This window comes from Brachyhypopomus gauderio, chromosome 17 (assembly GCF_052324685.1).
Source record: "Brachyhypopomus gauderio isolate BG-103 chromosome 17, BGAUD_0.2, whole genome shotgun sequence".
Taxonomy (NCBI): domain Eukaryota; kingdom Metazoa; phylum Chordata; class Actinopteri; order Gymnotiformes; family Hypopomidae; genus Brachyhypopomus; species Brachyhypopomus gauderio.
The window spans coordinates 18,652,919-18,676,255 of record NC_135227.1 but is presented as its reverse complement, the minus strand read 5'-3'; the positions used below and the strand labels follow the sequence as shown (position 1 = coordinate 18,676,255).

Below are 23,337 nucleotides of genomic sequence, written 5' to 3'. Positions count from 1 at the left end.
AAAGTAAAGTTTAAAATGCACAAACATTACAAGACATAGTTGTTTAAGCAAATATGTAGGCTGGTGGAGTATCAATTCTCCTTTCTAGAAATGCTCTGTGAACCTTCTGCCTGTGAGATACATGATGATATGATATACTTGTCTGCTGACCACACACAAGAAGAACATCTGGCTGCATCCGATGAGGTGTGAATGTGCTGTGGGCAGCATTTTAAAATGTAACGCATATATTAACGCATATATTAGAATTTGCATATTTTGATACTATTGGCTTCCCGTAATGTGCACGGCAAATGCGAAAATGCGCTTTGGGCTGTATTTGGGCCAACAAAACAGCAGTTTCTACCCAAAAATCATGAAGGAAAATGCAGTCACAATTATCGCGGGGTTAAGAGATACTATCGTTTCTACGTGATGAACTATGAAGCTCATTCCCATTCCTGTTGTGACATTCATTTTTTCCTTTGAACAGTTTACATGCTTCACTCACATAGATTGATGACGTGATTTGAGATCTGATCCAAGAACAGCCAGTACTTCAGAACAGACAGTACTTCACATATTCAGCTGGGCTATGCTCATTTATTTTGTATGCTTTTCTGCACATGCATTTAGAACGTTATAAGGCTTTTTGCAGAATATGGATTTTTTTCTTGCTGATTCTTTTCTTGTTCATTCTCTGATAATAAATGCTTCCAAACAGGTTTCATTTTACATCTTCAATACAGTGTGAAGACAGGGAGCACTAGAGGGATATTTCATATTTGGAACATGCTTATGGTTCTTAAATCCTATAAAATAATGAACAGTATTCAGCACAATTTATTGTCAAGTAGATGGATGCAGGTAATTTTATGAGCAAATAAAAACACTGAAATTGCAAGAAAAACATGAATACAATTCAACATTATACTGCATAATATTATCTCTCATATGCTGATATCCGTAAGGCACACAGAGAAATAGGAATTGAGTCAATCACATAAGCAGTGCACATTGGTCATCAATATTCATTCAACATGTGTGATGTTCACAGCTCTGGAGACATAAGATCTGTGCAATTGCAGTTAATTATCAGGTTTCTCGTCATGAGCACGTTTAGACGTGCAAATCATGGTGAGCTGTGGTGAAAGTTTGTGGAGATCCAGCTATGAGACCTAGGCTACATTCATATTATCCTTTCACTTTTAATTTTTGCCTTGCCTGTAATTATTTCAGGGTTGTGTGCACACAGATCCAGTCTCTTCAAAGCAGATTTGGGTTACTTTCATATATCACCTTCATATCTGATTCATAGCCATGTGGCATGAATGAGATGAGTCACATTGATGTACGCAGTCACAGCTACACATATGTGATATATGAGCTTCTGGCACATCCATGCTGCATTTTGATTCTTGCAAAACATATCAATGTGCACACGTGTGTTCATTACAGACAAGTACAGTTCATTTTAAATTACAAATGTGAACTAATCCAAACTGAGTAACATATTAGAATTGAACAATAAGGCTTGTCATGTGAGTGTAGTTTTAACGGCAGTGTCAGCCTCGTTACTGATGAGCCTCATTACTCGTAATCTTTATTACTGATGAGCCTCGTTACTCCTGACCTTCATTACTGATGAGCCTCATTACTCGTGACCTTCATTACTGATGAGCCTCGTTACTCGTGACCTTTATTACTGATGAGCCTCATTACTCATGACCTTCATTACTGATGAGCCTCGTTACTCGTGACCTTCATTACTGATGAGCCTCATTACTCGTGATCTTCGTTACTGATGAGCCTCATTACTCGTGACCTTTATTACTGTTGAGCCTCATTACTCATGACCTTCATTACTGATGAGCCTCGTTACTTGTGACCTTCATTACTGATGAGCCTCATTACTCGTGACCTTCATTACTGATGAGCATCGTTACTCGTGACCTTCATTACTGATGAGCCTCATTACTCGTGACCTTCATTACTGATGAGCCTCGTTACTCGTGACCTTCATTACTGATGAGCCTCATTACTCGTGACCTTCATTACTGATGAGCCTAATTACTCGTGACCTTCATTACTGATGAGCCTCATTACTCGTGACCTTCATTACTGATGAGCCTCGTTACTCCTGACCTTCATTACTGATGAGCCTCGTTACTCCTGACCTTCATTACTGATGAGCCTCATTACTCGTGACCTTCATTACTGATGAGCCTCATTACTCCTGACCTTCATTACTGATGAGCCTCGTTACTCGTGACCTTCATTACTGATGAGCCTCGTTACTCCTGACCTTCATTACTGATGAGCCTCGTTACTCGTGACCTTCATTACTGATGAGCCTCGTTACTCATGACCTTCATTACTGATGAGCCTCATTACTCGTGACCTTTATTATTGATGAGCCTCATTACTCATGACCTTCATTACTGATGAGCCTCGTTACTCGTGACCTTCATTACTGATGAGCCTCGTTACTCGTGACCTTCATTACTGATGAGCCTCATTACTCATGATCTTCGTTACTGATGAGCCTCATTACTCGTGACCTTTATTACTGATGAGCCTCATTACTCGTGACCTTTATTACTGATGAGCCTCATTACTCGTGACCTTCGTTACTGATGAGCCTCATTACTCGTGACCTTCATTACTGATGAGCCTAATTACTCGTGACCTTCATTACTGATGAGCCTCATTACTCGTGACCTTCATTACTGATGAGCCTCGTTACTCCTGACCTTCATTACTGATGAGCCTCGTTACTCCTGACCTTCATTACTGATGAGCCTCATTACTCGTGACCTTCATTACTGATGAGCCTCATTACTCCTGACCTTCATTACTGATGAGCCTCATTACTCGTGACCTTCATTACTGATGAGCCTCATTACTCCTGACCTTCATTACTGATGAGCCTCGTTACTCGTGACCTTCATTACTGATGAGCCTCGTTACTCCTGACCTTCATTACTGATGAGCCTCGTTACTCGTGACCTTCATTACTGATGAGCCTCGTTACTCATGACCTTCATTACTGATGAGCCTCATTACTCGTGACCTTTATTATTGATGAGCCTCATTACTCGTGACCTTCATTACTGATGAGCCTCATTACTCCTGACCTTCATTACTGATGAGCCTCATTACTCGTGACCTTCATTACTGATGAGCTTCATTACTGATGAGGCTAATTACCTTATGATGCTTGTACTACATATATAAAAAGTCAGATAAACTTTTACATCTTACCAGGCTACAGGGATCCTGGGTTGCACACACACACACACACACACACACACACACACACACACACACACACACACACACACACACACACACACACACACACACACACACACACACACACACACACACACACACACACACACACACACTCTCTCTCTCTTTCCTGAGTTCAGTCTTGCAATGATGTACTCACTGCTGGGACTTTCCTATAGAAGCAGGAATGACAGAATTTGATGTCCCGTGTAAGCTGTGTTGCTCCTTGGTGCTCCGCCCATTCCTCCCCAGGCCAGAGCCAGTGATCAGTGAGGAAGACACTGGGGAGTCAGTGAGGAAGACGCTGGAACCTTGAGAGACTCAAACCAAGGGGGCTGTGAAGGGCCGAAGGGGCCTGCTGAGTTGGACTTCTGGACCTGCTACGGACCTGCGTTTTTTTCTCATGTTCTTATGGTTATTTTTTCAAGCAAACATAATATCCACTTAAGCCATTATTTTTTTTAACTGAACTAGTATTTTTAACATTTTTAGCCAAATGGACATTTTTGGCCATCTCTCATCAATCCTCCTGCATTTCAGAGAACTGCCCTGTACCTGACACCCTGACTGCCCCTACACCCTGTTTCTGCCCCCCTTACTGCCCCAACACTCTGTAATTGCCCCCCTCTAGTGCCGCTAAACCCTGCCCCCTCTGCTCATGCTAAGGCAGCTGACACAGCTGATGCATCGGCGGTAACAGCTGACGATGCGTGTCTGGCCCAGCTTGAAGGCCATGCTCATGATGGCCATCCCTGAGATGATGAAGAGGAAGGTGAGCATGAAGAACTTCGGATGCTGGGGCACGATGTCTCCGAAGCCGATGGTGGTGAGCGTGATGAAGCAGAAGTAGAAGGCATCAAACCTGGAGAACTCTTTCTCCCAGAGGGGCAGGATGAGAGCCCAGCCCAGGATGTAAGCGAAGACCACGAGGAGGATGATGAGGAAAGGCACGTTGAAGTTCTCCATCTCCTGGCCGATGGAGGCGAAGTCCCACATGCCGTAGCTGGTGGGCGGAGGGGGCATCTGATTGAGCTCGGGGCAGGAGCAGGAACGAACCAGTCGGTCCCTCCGCTCGAACTTCTCCCTCGCGACAATGCGGTCAAAGATCTCGATGTTGTTGAAGACCTGCACGGGTTTGTGCTTCACGGACGACTGGCTTCGGACCACCCGGCCGACGTCCGGCGGGGCCTCGTGCCCCACGGAGACCCGGATGGAGGCGTGGTAACTCCCGTTGTAGGTGCGGTCGTGGAGCGCACCTCCAGCGCCCCCTTGAGGTTTTTCCACCCCTGCAGCTGGACTCCACGTGCGTGAGCATGAACGGCGCCAGCAGTTGTGTGCTCGCCGGTACACGTTAAACACCAACTTGGCCAGAATGTCCCCGAAATCTGAAATAACCAGCAGCATGAGGGGAATCCCTACCATGGCGTAGAGGATGCAGGCTAACCTACCCAGCAACGTCACTGGGTACATGTCTCCATAACCTGGGAGGAGAGAGACACGTTTTAGTTTTACAATGATATAAGTACATTTGATCAAATAGAGATCTCCCTGAGCTGAGTCCAGTATATTAAAAGGGTGATAAGCCCATGAGTGAAAGATCCCAAAAGATCTTCTTGTGCTAAGTCTGGTGTGTTAAAAGAGAGATCTGACTAATCTCTGTGTAAAGCTGGTCCCTTAAACCAGAGAGACCCACCCACTGATGAATGTTAAACTAAAGGGTCATTCTGCCAGAACTTACACACAGCTTTTAGCTGATTTGTTCTTTTTCTTCAGTCATCTGTACAACTCGAAAATGAATCATATTATAACCAAGATCATCATATTATATTTACGATCTCTTATGAGCTCTTGGCTGTAATATCTGCATAGTGGCTGGTGAAAAATATTCTAGGTGAGACTAATATAACTTAACATGAACTACTAGTGCTCTGTGAAATAGCCAATAATTATTTAATTGGCATTAAAATCAACAGACTGATAAAAAATTGTTATTGTTAGTGGCAACTATAACATGCTCACATAAAAGGGACAGTATTAAAGATGCATCTATTGCAATTTACTCTGCTGTTTCAATTTATCCAGGCACTATTTTTGTTATTATCAGAATATAGGCCTTATGCAGCCACTGTGCTGTTTCGTGCTGTGTTTGTGCCACGGTCGTCCTCTTGTGGTGAAACTGACTGTTCACCAGTAAGGCCAATTATGCCGAAAACCAGCCGACCACAGTCACTGACTATAGTGTTTCTCTGTACATTATTAGATTAAAGAGATTATTAGATTAGAGTATTTTTAGAACATATACATATACACGCTTGTAACACAACACTTGTGAATTTTTAGAGATCCAGTTATTGCTGGATGATGTTTTATCCTAGAATGAAAGAAAACTTATATGCGGTATTATTTTCCGTTATTATGTGTAGTTTGTGTGGCTTCCACATGTTTGTTAGCTATTTTAAAACCCTGTAGCTTGTACATCCATTACTTTGATGTGTGAAGCGATTTTTATTAACATTCACAGTGGAAAACAAACATTTTGTTAACTCAAGGTAAACATGTTTAAACATAGAAGGCTCGTGTTTTAAATGTTAAGGCAGATATAGGTCAGTGTGTTTATGTCTAGCTATAAATTAGGTGTAAAATAAAAGCTTTTACTCACTCATTACAACTGAACTTGGTTTCAGATTCGAGGAGGCTGCCGCTAAATGTGTGTGAATCTTATGTCAGCAACGGTCGGCAATTGGTAACCATGAGGGAATTCAAGATATTACGTATATTTAATTTATATAAATATAGAATATAGATATTTAATTTAAGATATTACACACAATGCATTTAGCACATTCATACTTAAAATAAGTAGATCTAATTCAGACATGGGGAAACTACGGTCCGCCGAATTTGTCCAAATTATAGTAAAAACCTCATTAATTTGCCCTTTTCACCCTTTCCCCCGCAATAGCCTCGTTTCCCCACTAGATGGCGCATTAGTCCAGACACATTGACACTGTTGGAGTGTAATTTTCCCGCTGCCGTTTTCGCCCTTCGGTAAAAATGAGAGGATCAAAGAAAAGAAAAGTGTGCAGAGTGCTTAAAAATGTGTGGAGTGGACAATAATTTTTCTTTCACTGAGGTCCGATCAACGGCTGTATGTCTGATATGCCAAGAAACGGTTGCAGTCAAAGTGTACAATATCAGCCGTCACTTTGCTATGAAGCATGGAAACTGCACTAGCAAGCCATCAACAGAAGGACGAGCGGCTGATGCTCACAGGTTGGCAGTTTCACTTGAACAAAATGCACGTGGGAAGTTTGGAGGAGGGTTCAGTAGCTTAATGAACACGCCGCACATCGCTCTCAATTTAAAGAGCTCTTTCTAGTATCTGCTGCAGGTAGGATATTTAATGCAGTCTGTCTCTCAGGACAATCCGTCCATGATTTTGCGAGGTTTAAAACAATTAGAAATTATTGAGCTTGAGTATTTCATTAGGTACTGATATGTTTTGAATGTTTAAACTGTTCCATTTATCTTTTTTCCAGTAAGTATTGATTTCATTAACTTTGCACCTTCAACTGAAATGTATAAAAATAATAAATTAAATTGCGTGTTCAGATGCTCCTGACCCGGACCCTCTGTCAAATTTAGAACACACTGTGGCCCACAAGTAAAAAAGTTTACCAACTACTGATCTAATTATTATTATTAGGTTTTTTACAACCACCAACATCAGGGAGCCAGGCCCCCTAGTCCCCTCTTCGGCTGCCATGGATTTGCCTGATCAGCGGACAGTTAAGAGCTTTACATCTAATGATTTTTCAATCGATGTATCTAGTGCGTTTCAATTTCCAGAGTAATCCAGAGAATTTGCTAGAGCTGTTGCACGTTCCTGTCACCTGGAGGGTTTTTTTGGTATAAAGTAATCAGCGTACCTGCCTTATGTCTGTTCGTTTTCTTGCCTTGATGTTCCAATAAGATTTTAGTGTTTGGTTCATGCAAAGGGTGACATGAATATTGTCAACAACCAATAATGACAAACAGCGATAGCCACAAGCATTGTCTAGCAAACAAGAAACGGTGATACAGGTAGAGCAATATCCCTGGTGGGACTATTGTTCAACAGTTTCTGTTCTTCTGAAACTTTCTAACAGTAGCATGATGGGAAATCATCTCAGAAGGAATCCAGTTGCAGTCTTGCACACTGTGACCCTGCAAAACTGACTAATAATTCATTATTACCTTTAGATGTGAGAAGCTGTCACTGGTGTTAACTGTAGTTTGAGCAGAATAGCAATTCTGAGATTCTGAAAGTTGCGTGGTGTCCAGTTGGCACTAGCTTAAAAGCTATAGGGAAAATGTCTTCAAGATAGAAATTGTAAGACAAAAAGTACATGGTTCTCTGAAGTTGTTCGGGTCACCAATGTGTGGAAGCCCAATAGACACTCAGGTTTCCAGTAATGCCTGCAGTTGTCTGTTGTCATTCTTGCTCTCCTCTGTGGAGACAGAGGTGACCCAGGTGACCCCACACAAAGGGGTCAGACCTCACCCCCCCCCCCCCCCCCCCCCCCCCCGCCCCCTCTTAGCCCAGCAGGCGTCAGGAAAACAATAGACGGTCGTCCGACTATCCAAAGTACCGTCGGAGAACATCTGTTGCATTGAACTGTATTTAAGCACTTTGTCACCTTAAGTGTCTCCACTGTATGCTTGAAGAATGAAGCTGCCCTTGTTAGGACACCCTTCCTGTCTGGTTACCACCGAAATGAGACCAGTTAAGACAGCTGCGTGGGCGGGCTACATCTGAAACAGACGTCTGCGCAGGTCTAGAACTCTGTACTGTGGTATTCCCCCAGTGGGGTAGCATTGTTGTTGTATTTCAAATGCTGGTGCTCTGAACTTTTATAGATTAAATATGTAAAAATCGCCATGTTGCCCTCTCAGTTTGTTGTTTTCTACTTGGTAGTCTGTCATCGTCTATTCAAAGTCATGGCTGGTGCTTCAGGGGTGCTTGGACAGGTTAATTAACTCTATTTGAATGTTAACGAAAGCACCCACAAGAAAAATGCCACCTGGATAAAATGAGTTCAACAAAACAGACTAAAACATCTTTGTCTCGCCCCTTCTCAGGGCAAGGAAGTAGCTCTTAGCACTCAGTAGTGCAATCACAAAATGTAGGTTCCTGTTAACCTGAGCCGTTTTGTTGACGTGCATTTGTTAAGCGCAGTGTGGTGAAAATACGCTAGTGATGGAGGATAGAACCACACCCAGAGACACAGAGAGAAGCGTCTGTTTTACACCTCGTGTGGTTTGGTTCACGGGACAGAAACGGTCCCAGTAGCTCAGTCTACTTGTTCAGTTACAGCTTCATATCTTTGTTTCTTTTTGACAATATTTAAATTTATTTTCAATATATTTTTATAAAACCTTTTCTTTATTTCCTCTTATTCTGGCAAAACTGAATGAAAGGTAAGATAACTTGGGATGCTTTATTTAATTTTTTTTTGTCTTTGAAAAGCACTTCGAATCGCTTCTGTGTATGGAAAGTGCTATTCAAATAAACCTGCCTTGGTAATAGCATTTAATGTTACGTTACCACTAACCAAACAGAGCATCTCTGTGTTGCTACGTAGCAGTTTCAGTGGATATTAATGTGTTGACTCACTCCTGTCCTTATGAGGTTGGCCTGGTTACAGTAGGTAGGTCTGCCTTCCATTTGTGTATTCAAGACAGGCGATTATGACAAGAATACACTCATGCAAATAAGGTCAACCAACCATCACCCCGTAAGAGAGAGTTGAGTGGAGTAAAATTGGAGTAAAACTTAAAAGTCTGATGTCTTTGCAGGACGTTTTTAAGCTCTTGTGGGTCTCTATATGTCTTGAAAATGTCAGGAAATGTAAGGAGAGATGTAGAGAGTGAGTAAATAGTGAGAGAACTGCACTAGGTAGTGGAGTGCACGGTGGAGTGTGTGTGGCGGAGGTGCTCACCCACAGTCGTGAACACCGTGCAGCAGAAGAAGAGGGAGCCGTAGAAGCTCCATCGCTCTGGTGTCTGTGACCACACGGCTTTGAAGTCCCGCAAGATCTTCTGTCCCACTACGTCCAGGAGTTGCTTCTCAGGATGATCTGCACATTCAACAAAGGATGTTGGAGAAGGTCGTGAGAAGGTTCCTCAAACCCCTGCGTGGCTGGTTTGGACCCGTTTCACAGGCCTAAATGATACAGCGCTCTGGTACATTTGCAACGTCTGTCTCAAAAAATATATTTGTACAAGCAATGCGATGCGCAACGTATTTCCTTATTTGCGTAATGAAACAGCAGAGTCTGAACATGAAACGTACTTTGTTTTTGGGTTTAATAAAACAAAAATAGCAAACCAAGAATCCTACCGGAGTGATTGTTAACAGTCTCCACGACTTGGCGCACAAAGTTTCGGTAGTCCTCCCCGGTGCTGTTGGCGCTGTTTCGTCCCTCAATAGCCCGGAAAACCCAGGCGCCCAACACCGCGTAGCCGATCAGAGAGAGGATGAGAAAGGCGTGTGGAAACAACGGCCAAACACGCCTCTCGCCTCTCCGTTTCTCCTCCGTGCTCCCTCGTCCCTTCTTGGCGACTACGGACATCTTTACGCAGTGGAACCGTGTCTGGGTCAGCCCGCACCTCTGTACATACCAGCTGCTCCAGGACGAATAGCAACTGACCCCTATCTGCAAATCACGCCGAGTTTAACTCCCTAAACGGGCAAACGTTCCTGATGCGAAGACACAGGTCATCCCTCCCTCCCATTCTAACCGAGACAGCAGTCGGTGATCTGTCTGCTGGAGAGTCCTTGCGGACATCCCATTAAACCGCCCACGCCTCTTGTTTAAATGCTGAAAACGCTAATGGTGTTAAGAAAAGTGTTGACAGATTTCAAACTGATTTCTAGGCAGACTCGGCCCACGGACGTGTGCAGATCAAAACAGCACTACAAGTGACAGGTGTGCGCGGAAAACTATAGAGCCCGTGACTGTTTCCTGGGGAATGTTCCCCAATAACGCGCGTTTCAGAGCGCGCACCCGCATTTCAGAGCGCGCACTCTCCGGACCAGGAGTGGGAATGAACTTGGGCTCAAACAGTACGAAACTGACGTGATCTTCACTTTGCCCCTTTTACACTGTGCAACCGACCAGAGAAACACCCCGCCCGCCTTTAACGTAAACACTACACACTGCTCGCCTGTTCTGTAAGTGCGCTCAGATGCGGGCCACAGTTCCCCTTGTGAAACAACGCTTCCATTTTCCACCGAGCCGACGCAGAGAGACGGCTGTGCCTCCCGCTGCATTTCCGGCCACGGGCGAGATCGTAAATATTTATGATGGGACACACTGCCCGGTGTTTCACCAGCCATCAGTAGCGTGCAAACCGCAAAAGCGTGCACAAACTGGAGTGCTTGTTTTGTTCGTGGTAAAAACTATATCCGCGAGGCGGTGAAAGCTAAATGCACGAGTCTTTTAACTTCGTGCAATAAATAATACAAAACACAGGCCTATCTACTGCAAAAGAACCACTCCCTGAACTCAGAAAGGCCAAACTCAGAAAGGCCTTATAAGAAGTTGCTGTCTTGGCATTTATGTACTCCTCTATGATATTGGCACTGGAATATTGTTATTGTTAGTTTCTCTGTTGGCGTCGACGGGTCGTTTGTCTGTTAAGTGTCCTGGGCATAAATATTTATTGAAAGGCCCGTGACGCGCGCGCGCTGTAGCGCAGCCTTCCGCCCCGCGCGCACAGCAGTCCTGCAGCTACCGCTCACGATGCGCGTGACTAACGAGGAGACCTTTTAAACAGAAAACGGTCGATTGTCGCTTATATTATAGGTCGTTGTCCTCTGCTCGTGTGTTTCCCCACACGTGAGTGCGGCAAGCACGCTCCAAGCAACAAAGAACAATCATTAAACGAAATTAATTTATTATACTTGGTCTGAAATGTATTAACTGTCACATAAATATAGAGAGGTTTTCGGAGAGGGACATTACTTTTGTTGAATGATTAATGGGAAAAATTCAGTGGCCTTTTTTTTTGGAAGGTTGGTTTGCAAATTGACATGTGGATGTTCATTTGATGATTATTATACACACACAAAGTGGAAGTTTGGAGTGACGTGGGACCATCAAACAAGATGGACGGCCAAAATCCCAAAGAAGCCCTCCACGTTAAAACAGCATCGACTTTGGCCTGTTATAACAGCTTTTTAAATGAACACGTTGTTGAGGGAACTGAACATTTATACTTTCAGTGAGGAAACAGGCAGCCAAGGACAGAAAGACTACAGCCTTCACATGGGGAGTGAAGCAGGATGCATAAAATATTGATAAAAACCCTCCAAAAGAGGTCTGACAGTTGCAATAGTCTAGTCTATTATTTTATAATTTGTGACTTTATTTAATTATTTCTTTTTATCTTTAATTTTAATATTTTATTTTTATCTTCTTATATTTACTTATCTTAATTAGTTTTACTTACTTTACTTTTTTATTATATTGTTTACTTTACTTTTTTTTACATTTTATGTTATTTTACTTTAATTTCTTCTAACATTTTCTTTTTGTCTTCTCCTTTTTATGTTTCTTTTATTTATACTGTAAAGCACTTTGAGTTGCATGTATGTATGAAAGGTTCTATACAAATAAAGATTATTATTATTATTATTATTATTAATAGGGCTGGACTCTTTATGCTGTGGAATGGCCAGACTCGCATTGTCAATGTGGAAGGTTATCTTAACACCAGAGAAAGCAGAGTGACTTCCACTAGTGATACAACAGTAGAAATCAGAGTGACTTCCACTAGTGATACAACAGTAGAAAGTGTTATTTAATTCTAAATAATTTCACCAGACTCAAGATAACTGTATGTGTTCCAGAGATGTACATCGTTCACCAGTGGATTTATTTCACCAATATTATGTCAGTCAAATTCCAATTCATTTTTCTAGAATGTGTGTGTTGGTTTACCTGCAAAAATCAACTAATACAGGCGTTTCATTCAAATCTGCCAAGCTGCTTAAGTAGCAGTGTAACACCTCACCACAGCATGGTGGGAAAATGGCCGTTAAGACCCAATAACACAAATGCACTAACCCATGGGGCATCTGGCTGTTTAACTGCCCCGCGGTCATTTTGAGCACTGCAGGCACTAATGTTTTCATCACTTCCCAGAAGTTTGCTGTACATAATGTGAAAAGGAAAGTAGGACGAGAAACTTGGATGCAACTCTCACACACCAGTACAGCCAATAAAACCCTCCTGACACTTTGCAGTTTCATTAATGCAGTCACACACTTCTCTCTATCTATATCTCCCTCTCTATCTATCTCCCTCTCTATCTATATCTCCCTCTCTCAATCTCTCTCTCTCCCCTCCCTCTTCCCCCTTTTTCTTTAGCACACCACATAAAAACTAATCAGCGCTTTAATATCTGTCCTCCATCTCCACAGCTAAGTGTGCGGTTATTGGATTAGTGTGAGAGACGTTTGGTTGCCTGCTGATGGTCCAGAGGGTGGGGGGAGGGGACCCCCCCCCGTCACACTCTTGTGTCCTATAGGGACACTTGGGAAAGGTCTTCTCAGGTTGGACACTCGTTATCTTCACCCTACGGCCCTCTGCACCTCTGTGTTCATGCTCATTACTCTGGTGTGTAGAAGTACTGTGTCTAACCACGTAAAACCTTTATTTGATCTGATGCAACTCTACAGCGTGTTTTTCCTAGAAGCAGCACTGTGCATTCACATCCTCCTCACAACCACAGCTGAACTTTAAAAACAATGAGTGGGGTGGCGTTTCCTTCACATCTGACGTGCTCTTTTTTTCCCCAGATACAATTAGCTGTGTGTGCGAAGCTTTATTCGATTATAATTCCTTTTCGCCACTACGCCGTCGTTGTCGACCTCTGTGGAGCGCTCGCTGGAGAGCCTGAACGATGGCGCTTCTGTTGTTGACTACGTTGTAGGTTGTGAGGTTTGCTAGTTTCTGGAAGTCTTCCGGAGAGTAGGTGAGGTTCTTGGAGATGTACGGAGAGGTTGTGGAGCTCACGTCCACGTCTCCTTCCCTCAGTTCTCTCTCTCCACGTCTCTTCAGTCCTGAAAATTCAACATACACATGCGTTTGCCATCAGTACCGCGTTCTGCTCGATGGTTGCGTGAGATCCATACGCAATTTAGTTGTGTGTCCAGTGTAGGCATCTTTTAATGACACTCTGTTCTCGATTCTCAGGCAACGATATTTCTCAGGCACATATATTTATTAATGAAATGCAATAAACATTACACGATATAATAATTACAACTTCACTCAGTTGCCAAACACAGCTGATGTTCTACTGATGTTCCACACTGCTCAATGTATTTAGCTTTGCTTCTTGGAGTCAGACCTTTTCTATTATTCTTCAGTGCTAAACAGGCCAAAGGAATTTATTGCTATTAAGCTTTTTGGGATGTTACCACAGCCAGTCAGATTCCTGTCTACTCATCTCCACAGTAAAACTGTGGTAGATCCAGATCAAGGCTAGTATCGCCTCATTCAAATAGTACAACTTTAATTTAAAACCTTGTTTGACGGTTCCTTTTATACATCAACCAGATAGATAGGTTGTCCATGGAAACAGTCCAATAATGGGTCAGGAACTTTATTCGGTTCACTGATAATTCATACAAGATGCACCATGTTGCACAAGACGAGGGCTTTATACAAACCACTGATGATTAATACCTAAAGAAGCAGGTTGATACTTGTATTGATAGTTCCCCTTTAACTTGGCCACCTGTGAGGCTAAAAGAGAAGACGGTGGTTACCTGGGGCTTTGTACTCTCTGAAGGAGACGTTGACCAGGGGGAAGTGCAGCACTATCGGGACTTCACCGTTCACCTTGTCCTCAAACACGTAGACCTCTCTCTGGGGCTCAGACGCTACCCTGTCAAAGTTGATCCTTGGGAAGGGAACGCTGTGGTCAGCGCAGTACTGTTGAGTCTGTCTGAGGACCTGCAAAACACGCACGTGCAGACATGCGCATAAAGGCAAAAGGGTTCATTAGAGACACAGTCTCTCTGTCTGATGTGAACATTAACCGAAGCTCTTCAACTGAATCTGCATGATTACCTGCACCGTGTTGCTCGAAAAATGTGAAAAATTCCACAAATGAAAAAGTGTACAGGTGTTATGGTTAAGGTTACTTCTGAGTATAGATACACAATAGGCAAATAGATGCACAGAAATCAAAACTGCGCAATGAAATTAAAATTCTTACTTTCCCAAGGTCTTTTTCCCTTTTCTAATTAAATATCCAATTAAAGCGGAGTAGAATAAATACACATGTTAATTTTAAAATAAAACTGTATTAAATTAAACATAAAGAAAATATATGTGCACATTGATTAAGGGACTGGTGGTCCTGTTCTGTGTGGCCAACAGCCAACATCAGCTCCAGCTCCAAAATGTTCCGGAGAGTCCGGTCAGATTGCTGACTGCAACCTGCGAGCAAAATGCGTAAAATTCTCCCGTAAAATGATCTTTCTTACTTTAAAATGGTCGCGCTGCCTGGAATAGTTGAAGGACAGGATGACGTCAGCACGTCTGTGCTCACGCAGGACTGGAGGGAAACTGGAGTTGATGGCAAACCCAGAGTCCACTAGGCACAACACGGAGTCCACCGGGGTCAGCTTGTTCGGAAAAGAGTCGGGGTGTTTATCTGCAGTGGTCAGAGAAGCATTCAGACCAACCAAACAAATGCTGCTGGGTGTGTGTCACACTAATCACCCTCACGGTATCTCTGTCTCACTCTCACACACATCCACCCATATGCACATTCATCAAAGATGATCAGACTAAATGTATGTATCACACACTAAATCACCATCTCGCACAAACAAAGTTTAACATAGCGACTATAAAGTGCATAATGACTCAAACTGAATAATCAGTCATTTTGAAAAACAGCGCTGATGTCATTTGTCATTATGAAGCAGTATACAGTCTCTGACATACAGTGGGGAAAATAAGTATTTAGTCAGTCACCAATTGTGCAAGTTCTCCCACTTAAAAAGATGAGAGAGGCCTGTAATTGATATCATAGGTAGACCTCAACTATGAGAGAAAAAATGTGAAAAAAAATTGAGAAAATCATTTTGTCTGACTTTTAAAGAATTTATTTGCAAATAATGGTGGAAAATAAGTATTTGGTCACCTACAAACAAGCAAGATTTCTGGCTGTCACAGACCTGTAACTTCTTTTTTAAGAGGCTCCTCTTTCCCCCACTCATTACCTGTATTAATGGCACCTGTTTGAAGTCGTTAACAGTATAAAAGACACCTGCCCACAACCTCAGTCACACTCCAAACTCCACTATGGTGAAGACGAAAGAGCTGTCGGAGGACACCAGAAACCCGAATTGTAGACCTGCACCAGGCTGGGAAGACTGAATCTGCAATAGGCAAGCAGCTTGGTGTGAAGAAATCTACTGTGGGAGCAATAATCAGAAAATGGAAGACCTACAAGACCACTACTAATCTCCCTCGATCTGGGGCTCCACGCAAGATCTCAGCCCGTGGGGTCAAAATGATCACAAGAACGGTGAGGAAAAATCCCAGAACCACAAGGGGGGATCTAGTGAATGACCTGCAGAAAGCTGGGACCAACGTTACAAAGGCTACCATCAGCAACACACTACGATGCCAGGGACTCAGATCTTTCAGTGCCAGACGTGTCCCCCTGCTTAAGCCAGGCATGTCTGAAGATTGCTAGAGAGCATTTGGATGTTCCAGAAGAGTATTGGGAGAATGTCATATGGTCAGATGAAACCAAAGTAGAACTATTTGGTAAAAACACAACTCGTCGTGTTTGGAGGACAGTGAATGCTGAGTTGCATCCAAAGAACACCATATCAACTGTCAAGCATGGGGGTGGCAACATCATGCTTTGGGGCTGTTTCTCTGCAAAGGGACCAGGACGACTGGTCCGTGTACATGAAAGAATGAATAGGGCCATGTATTGTGAAACCTCCTTCCATCAGCAAGGGCAATGAAGATGAAATGTGGCTGGGTCTTTCAGCATGACAATGATCCCAAGCACACTGCCAGGGCAACAAAGGAGTGGCTTCGTAAGAAACATTTCAAAGTCCTGGAGTGGCCTAGCCAGTCTCCCGATCTCAACCCCATCGAAAACCTTTGGAGGGAGTTAAAAGTCCGTGTTGCCCGCCGACAGCCCCAAAACATCACTGCTCTAGAGGAGATCTGCATGGAAGAATGGGCCAACATACCAGCAACAGTGTGTGCCAACCTTGTGAAGACTTACAGAAAACATTTGACCTCTGTCATTGCCAACAGAGGATATACAACAAAGTATGGAGATGAACTTTTGTTATTGACCAAATACTTATTTTCCACCATTATTTGCAAATAAATTCTTTAAAAGTTAGACAAAATGATTTTCTCAAATTTTTTTTCACATTTTGTCTCTCATAGTTGAAGTCTACCTATGATGTCAATTACTGGCCTCTCTCATCTTTTTAAGTGGGAGAACTTGCACAATTGGTGACTGACTAAATACTTATTTCCCCCACTGTAAGTCCCTGATGCATGGATGCGGTCCTTCAAGCTCGTGGAAGTCACACAAAATATTAAATATGGCTTTAATAGCACCACAACGTCATTCACCAGTGTTATGAAGCATATATTTGTATATGAAGTGTATATGTCAGGGACTGTAGTGCAGTATTACACAGTATATTTGCCAACACAGCAACTATAAACTGTTGGGCTACATTCAGTGTAGTAGAGACTCCAGACTCCACCATGTGTGGGTGGTAGGAGGCGAGATCTCATGCTAACACAGCTAAACGAAATGTGTTCATCATTAGCACTTCATCGTTAGCATGCCAATAATTAAACGTGAAATTTCCTCTGTTCACATCAACAAACAAAACAAGCAAAATAAAGATAAATACGTACATCCCCATATCATTGTTTTCACCAGCTCTTGATATTAAACATTTAGCAGAAACTCATCAAGCAGCAGCTGTAGTGTTTTGGAACTAGGAATAATCCTAGAATAAGCCTTGAACAGTCTGGTTTAACTGGTTTAGACTGTAGTTTGAGCATTTCAGTCTGGATTAACTGGTTTAGACTGTCGATTGAATATTTCAGTCTGGTTTCACTAGATTGCCAGACTGCAGATTGAAAATTTCAGTCTGTTTAACAGGTTTATAATGTGCAGTGTTCCACAAGGTTATGTCTTAAGTCCTTTGGTCTTCCTTTACACTAGACACAACAACATATGTATGACACAGTAAATACACGTGTATATATGTAAAATAAATCAAGTTCAGCAAATAAATCAGGATGTCTGACCCTTCCATGTAGTGAAGGTGGCATGGTTGCTGTAGTTGTTGTGCAGGAAGAATCCTCTCAGGAAGTTAAACACCTTGCTGATGACGGGACGCCCAGTCAAGAAGCTGCTTAGTACAGTCACATCTGGGCCGAGCTCTGACGTGTCCAGTGTCTGAGAATGGCCCGACTCTGTTGCACAACGAAGGAACCATAAAAGGCAAAAGGAGCATACAGTACAGGTGTGCCCAGACATGCCCAGGTGTGCCCAGACATGACCAAGTGTGCCCAGACATGCTCATGTATGCCCAGACATGCTCAGGTATGCCTAGGTGTACCCAGTGTTGTCCAGGACTGCCTACTTGTTCCTTGGTGTGCACAGGTGCACCCACGCTTGGCCAGCTGTGCCCAGGCTTGTCCAGCTGTGCCCAGGTGCACCCACGCTTGGCCAGCTGTTCCCAGGTGCACCCACGCTTGGCCAGCTGTGCCCAGGTGCACCCACGCTTGGCCAGCTGTGCCCAGGTGCACCCACGCTTGGCCAGCTGTGCCCAGGTGCACCCACGCTTGGCCAGCTGTGTCCAGGTGTACCCAGGCTTGGCCAGCTAAGCCCAGGTATACCCAGGTGTACCTAGACTGGCCCAGGTGTGCCCAGGTATCCTCTGGGCTGTCCGCCTGTACCTACCCATGTTACTCCCATGCTGCCCTGGCCACGGCTTCCAGGACGGAAGTATTCCAGTCACAGATCTCCAGAGCTCAGTCAGATTGGCAGAAAAAACACTGCTCCAGATACCTGTACACACACACACACACACACACACACACACACACACACACACACACACACATACACACTACTGTTATTGAAATGTGTCCAATTAGCAATGTTGTGTGTAACGAGAGACATAAAAATGTACTGCCTCTTCCTCACACACACCCACACACACACCTAAGAGGTAGGAGATGCGTGTTTCTGGTAGTTTCTTGACCAGGTGACCCAGGAAGTACTCGCTTCCAAAGTTCTCAGCTGGGACAAAAGCTCCATATTTGGGAAATCCCACTTCGAATGGAGTAAACTCACACCATTCTGTAACATGGAGGGGAGGTTACAGATGTCAGATGTCTCCGTCCTTAAACACTCATTACGATTTAAACGAGAAGACATAAAACATCAAGACATGTAGTTGTATACAATGTGAACTAAACATTAATGTTGGACATGTGTAATATACACGGTGATGACATGTAAGGGGTGTAAAGGGAATACAAACTATTCATACTCCACACACAAAAAATTTAACAGGACAAGATCTAACTTACGTACTACAGAATATACGCCCTATATACTCCAGCTAATGTCTCCAGCACATCCCCTACATAAGACTCCATTATATGGCCTAACGAAATACTGCAGAATATACTCTAGTCACACTCCAGTAAAAATACTCTAGATATATTCTACTACTCTAGAAAGACTTCTGTAAATGCCCTTTGCAAGTACTCCAGTATATGCCCTAGATAAATACTCTAGATGTCCTCTGTAAATGTCTTATGTAAGTACTCCAGTATATGCCCTAGATAAATACTCTAGATGTCCTCTGTAAATGTCTTATGTAAGTACTCCAGTATATGCCCTAGATAAATACTCTAGATGTCCTCTGTAAATGTCTTATGTAAGTACTCCAGTATATGCCCTAGATAAATACTCTAGATGTCCTCTGTAAATGTCTTATGTAAGTACTCCAGTATATGCCCTAGATAAATACTCTAGATGTCCTCTGTAAATGTCTTATGTAAGTACTCCAGTATATGCCCTAGATAAATACTCTAGATGTCCTCTGTAAATGTCTTATGTAAGTACTCCAGTATATGCCCTAGATAAATACTCTAGATGTCCTCTGTAAATGTCTTATGTAAGTATTCCAGTATATGCCCTAGATAAATACTCTAGATGTGCTCTGTAAATGTCTTATGTAAGTACTCCAGTATATGCCCTAGATAAATACTCTAGATGTGCTCTGTAAATGTCTTATGTAAGTACTCCAGTATATGCCCTAGATAAATACTCTAGATGTGCTCTGTAAATGTCTTATGTAAGTACTCCAGTATATGCCCTAGATAAATACTCTAGATGTCCTCTGTAAATGTCTTATGTAAGTACTCCAGTATATGCCCTAGATAAATACTCTAGATGTGCTCTGTAAATGTCTTATGTAAGTATTCCAGTATATGCCCTAGATAAATACTCTAGATGTCCTCTGTAAATGTCTTATGTAAGTACTCCAGTATATGCCCTAGATAAATACTCTAGATGTCCTCTGTAAATGTCTTATGTAAGTACTCCAGTATATGCCCTAGATAAATACTCTAGATGTGCTCTGTAAATGTCTTATGTAAGTACTCCAGTATATGCCCTAGATAAATACTCTAGATGTGCTCTGTAAATGTCTTATGTAAGTACTCCAGTATATGCCCTAGATAAATACTCTAGATGTCCTCTGTAAATGTCTTATGTAAGTACTCCAGTATATGCCCTAGATAAATACTCTAGATGTCCTCTGTAAATGTCTTATGTAAGTACTCCAGTATATGCCCTAGATAAATACTCTAGATGTGCTCTGTAAATGTCTTATGTAAGTACTCCAGTATATGCCCTAGATAAATACTCTAGATGTCCTCTGTAAATGTCTTATGTAAGTACTCCAGTATATGCCCTAGATAAATACTCTAGATGTCCTCTGTAAATGTCTTATGTAAGTACTCCAGTATATGCCCTAGATCAGGGGTAATCAATTAAATCTTTCCGCGGTCCATTTTTGGCAGATAGCTCAGACCTTAGGTCCGGGTCCGCGGTGGCGAACGAAAGTTGTTGAGTTGTTGAGCGGGGGGGGGGGGGGGGGGGGGGGGGCGGCGAACGAAAGTTGTTGAGCGGGGGGGGGACGTAACACTCAAATGGGTGGTGACCGTAACACTCGTCTGAAAATAAATTCTCCGGTTTAAAATATAGTCTCCCGTTAAAATTTTTTTGGCATTTGTGTCCGTATCCAGTTAATCGGGAATGTGATTGGGTCCGGACAGGACGGCGTTCGGGTCCGGATCCGGACCGCGGTCCGCCATTTGGTGATACCTGCCCTAGATAAATACTCTAGATGTCCTCTGTAAATGTCTTATGTAAGTACTCCAGTATATGCCCTAGATAAATACTCTAGATGTGCTCTGTAAATGTCTTATGTAAGTACTCCAGTATATGCCCTAGATAAATACTCTAGATGTCCTCTGTAAATGTCTTATGTAAGTACTCCAGTATATGCCCTAGATCAGGGGTCGGCAACTGGCGGACCGCGGTCCGTATCCGGACCCGAACGCAGTCCTGTCCGGACCCAATCTCATTCCTGATTAACTGGATACGGACCCAAAAAAACCATATTTATTCATTTTGACGGGAGAATTAATTTTAAACCGGAGTATTTATTTCAGGGCTATTGAAAAAAACACTCCGTCACGAGTGTTACGTTCACCACCCCAGCTCAACAACTTGCGTTCGCCACCCCCCGGACCTCAGGTGACAGCTATCTGCCAAAATTGGACCGCGGACAAATTTAGTTGAGTACCCCTGCCCTAGATAAATACTCTAGATGTCCTCTGTAAATGTCTTATGTAAGTACTCCAGTATATGCCCTAGATAAGTAGTCCAGTAAATGATCTTTGTAAGTACATTTACATTTAGGGCATTTAGCAGACGCTCTTATCCACAGTGATGTACAAAGTGCTTTGCATCTGCTCACAATACGTGAGTATATGTCCTAAACAGTGTTGCGAATAACGCCGTTAAAAATAACGCTGTTAGGTAACGGCGTCATTTTGTCAGTAACGGGATAATATAATTAGTTACTTTTCCTGTCGTTACAACGCCGTTTACGTTACTGGTCATTAAAAGCGGTGCGTTACTATATATTGATATACTAATGCGAGCGGACCGCTGCCCAGGCTAGTGAGGAGTAACAGATCTCGATAGGTCACAGTTCTCTGTGTAACACCTGTTTAACTTAACAAGTCAGTAAGCGATTGGCTAAGGCAGCGTTATGGTAGCCAATCAGAGCCAGTGTTTTTACACGCGCGCCGAAGCACGCGAGTGACACGACACAAACGGAGAAGAGGCCGAAATGGCGTCAGAAGCAAGCCGAAGAAAATTAGCATTTTCAAGACGATACAAACATTATTTAAGAAAATACTTGAAGTTCCTGAATGTCTACCAGACTGGGTATTTGATTTATTTAATTAAGAATAGAGGTTTTATTGTTAAGTTTACTTCTGTTGTGAACAAACCAGTTGTCTCAGGTTGAGATAATTTAATTTAATTTGATAGATGTAAATGCACTTTATATAGTGTAACTGTTTACTTTTGCTTCTTTTTTTTCCAAAGATTTGGGATTTTAAAGGATTTTATCCTGCACTGGTCTGTGGATGTGCAATAAATATCAAAAGTTAAACATTTTTCTGATCTACTCATTTCAACTGACTGTGAAAACTGCTTAAAAAAAACTTAATTAATTGGCATATAACCTTTTTTTAACTGTAACGCAAATAGTTACTTTCCCTGGTAACGGGTTACTTTTATTATAGAGTAATTCAGTTACTAACTCAGTTACTTTTTTGAACAAGTAGTGAGTAACTATAACTAATTACTTTTTTAAAGTAACGTTCCCAACACTGGTCCTAAAACACAACATCAGTCTGTACAGACTCTTGCTCCTGGTATCTGTGCATGGAGATGTACACATCTCAGGCCTTTACCAGTCACCATGAAGTCACCAGTGCCTTTCACGTTGACCGCAGTGTAAATGGGGAGAGGGTTCTGGCCCTCAGAGACTGCCCTCTGCTGGTCAGACAGTGTACCTGTGTATTTCTGGGGGGAAAAAAAGAAAAACAAGTTTTCTTCATGTATTTCAGGTTCGGTATCTTTTGATACAGACAAAATATAAGCAGACAGTTCAAAGGTTATTTGCCTGTTCATTTGCTCCTAGAATACAACACAGGTAACATATGATCACACATCTGGATCTGGAGTGCCTACCGACTCCCAAACCCAAGTAAGACACTCATTTCATTTATTGTGGGCTGCTTAGTTCAGAAAAAGGATCTCCACCCTTTGCTAGAATGTGCTTTACTTTCATCTGATATTTGACAAATTGACAAGCTGTGCACGTGTTTGTGTGTGTGTGTGTGTGTGTGTGTGTGTGTGTACTCGTTGCCACGCCCTTCAGAAGAGGGGGCGGGGCGAGCACCGGCTCATTATCATTTAAAGGGACAGGCACGCACACCGGCTGCTTTGAACAGCACAGTTCAGGCAGGATGAGGAGGTTGTGCTGCTTGATCCGGGTGGTATTTTGACCAAAGCCAAATGTCACATACATATCATGGAGATCCAAGAGAACTGAGTTAAAGTGTGTAGAAAGGGGAACAGATACATAAATATACAGCATTATACACACTAGAATGTACCAAACCCTTAATGTGGTAAAATCCCAAGACCAAAGTGTTAAGAATCCATAAAGCAGTCAGGTCATAAGTCTCATGTTATTTCCTTGCTGTTATTAGTTTTTGTGGGTCTTGTGTGCCGTGTGTGTACGTATGAGTGTGTGTGTGTGTGTGTGTGTGTGTGTGTGTGTGTGTGTGTGTGTGTTGTACATGTACCTTGCCGTAGATGAGCTGCTCGATT

General features: G+C 42.7%; 2 protein-coding genes across 5 annotated transcripts in view; both read right to left on the bottom strand.

The window, feature by feature from the left end:
- Positions 1-326: 326 nt before the first annotated feature.
- kcnk18 (potassium channel, subfamily K, member 18) lies at positions 327-11,742 on the bottom strand. Its single transcript, XM_076977707.1, has 3 exons — positions 9,656-11,742; positions 9,255-9,392; positions 327-4,754 (listed from the first exon to the last, which is right to left on the bottom strand). The coding sequence occupies exons 1-3, from the start codon at positions 9,885-9,887 to the stop codon at positions 3,910-3,912; spliced, it is 1,215 nt and encodes a 404-aa protein (XP_076833822.1). The 5' UTR covers positions 9,888-11,742; the 3' UTR covers positions 327-3,909.
- Positions 11,743-12,958: 1,216 nt separating this feature from the next.
- pla2g4f.1 (phospholipase A2, group IVF, tandem duplicate 1) overlaps positions 12,959-23,337 on the bottom strand; it is an 18,296-nt gene continuing 7,917 nt past the window's right edge. For all 4 annotated transcript variants that reach the window (XM_076977704.1, XM_076977703.1, XM_076977705.1 and 1 more), the window contains 8 exons: positions 23,313-23,337; positions 22,413-22,524; positions 18,568-18,705; positions 18,304-18,411; positions 17,646-17,813; positions 14,819-14,988; positions 14,096-14,282; positions 12,959-13,384 (listed from right to left, as the gene is read on the bottom strand). The exon at positions 23,313-23,337 is cut by the window's right edge and continues 198 nt beyond it. In XM_076977704.1, the coding sequence (XP_076833819.1) occupies positions 13,155-13,384; positions 14,096-14,282; positions 14,819-14,988; positions 17,646-17,813; positions 18,304-18,411; positions 18,568-18,705; positions 22,413-22,524; positions 23,313-23,337 (1,138 nt within the window). In that variant the 3' untranslated portion in view covers positions 12,959-13,154. The remainder of the gene's footprint in view (positions 13,385-14,095; positions 14,283-14,818; positions 14,989-17,645; positions 17,814-18,303; positions 18,412-18,567; positions 18,706-22,412; positions 22,525-23,312) is intronic.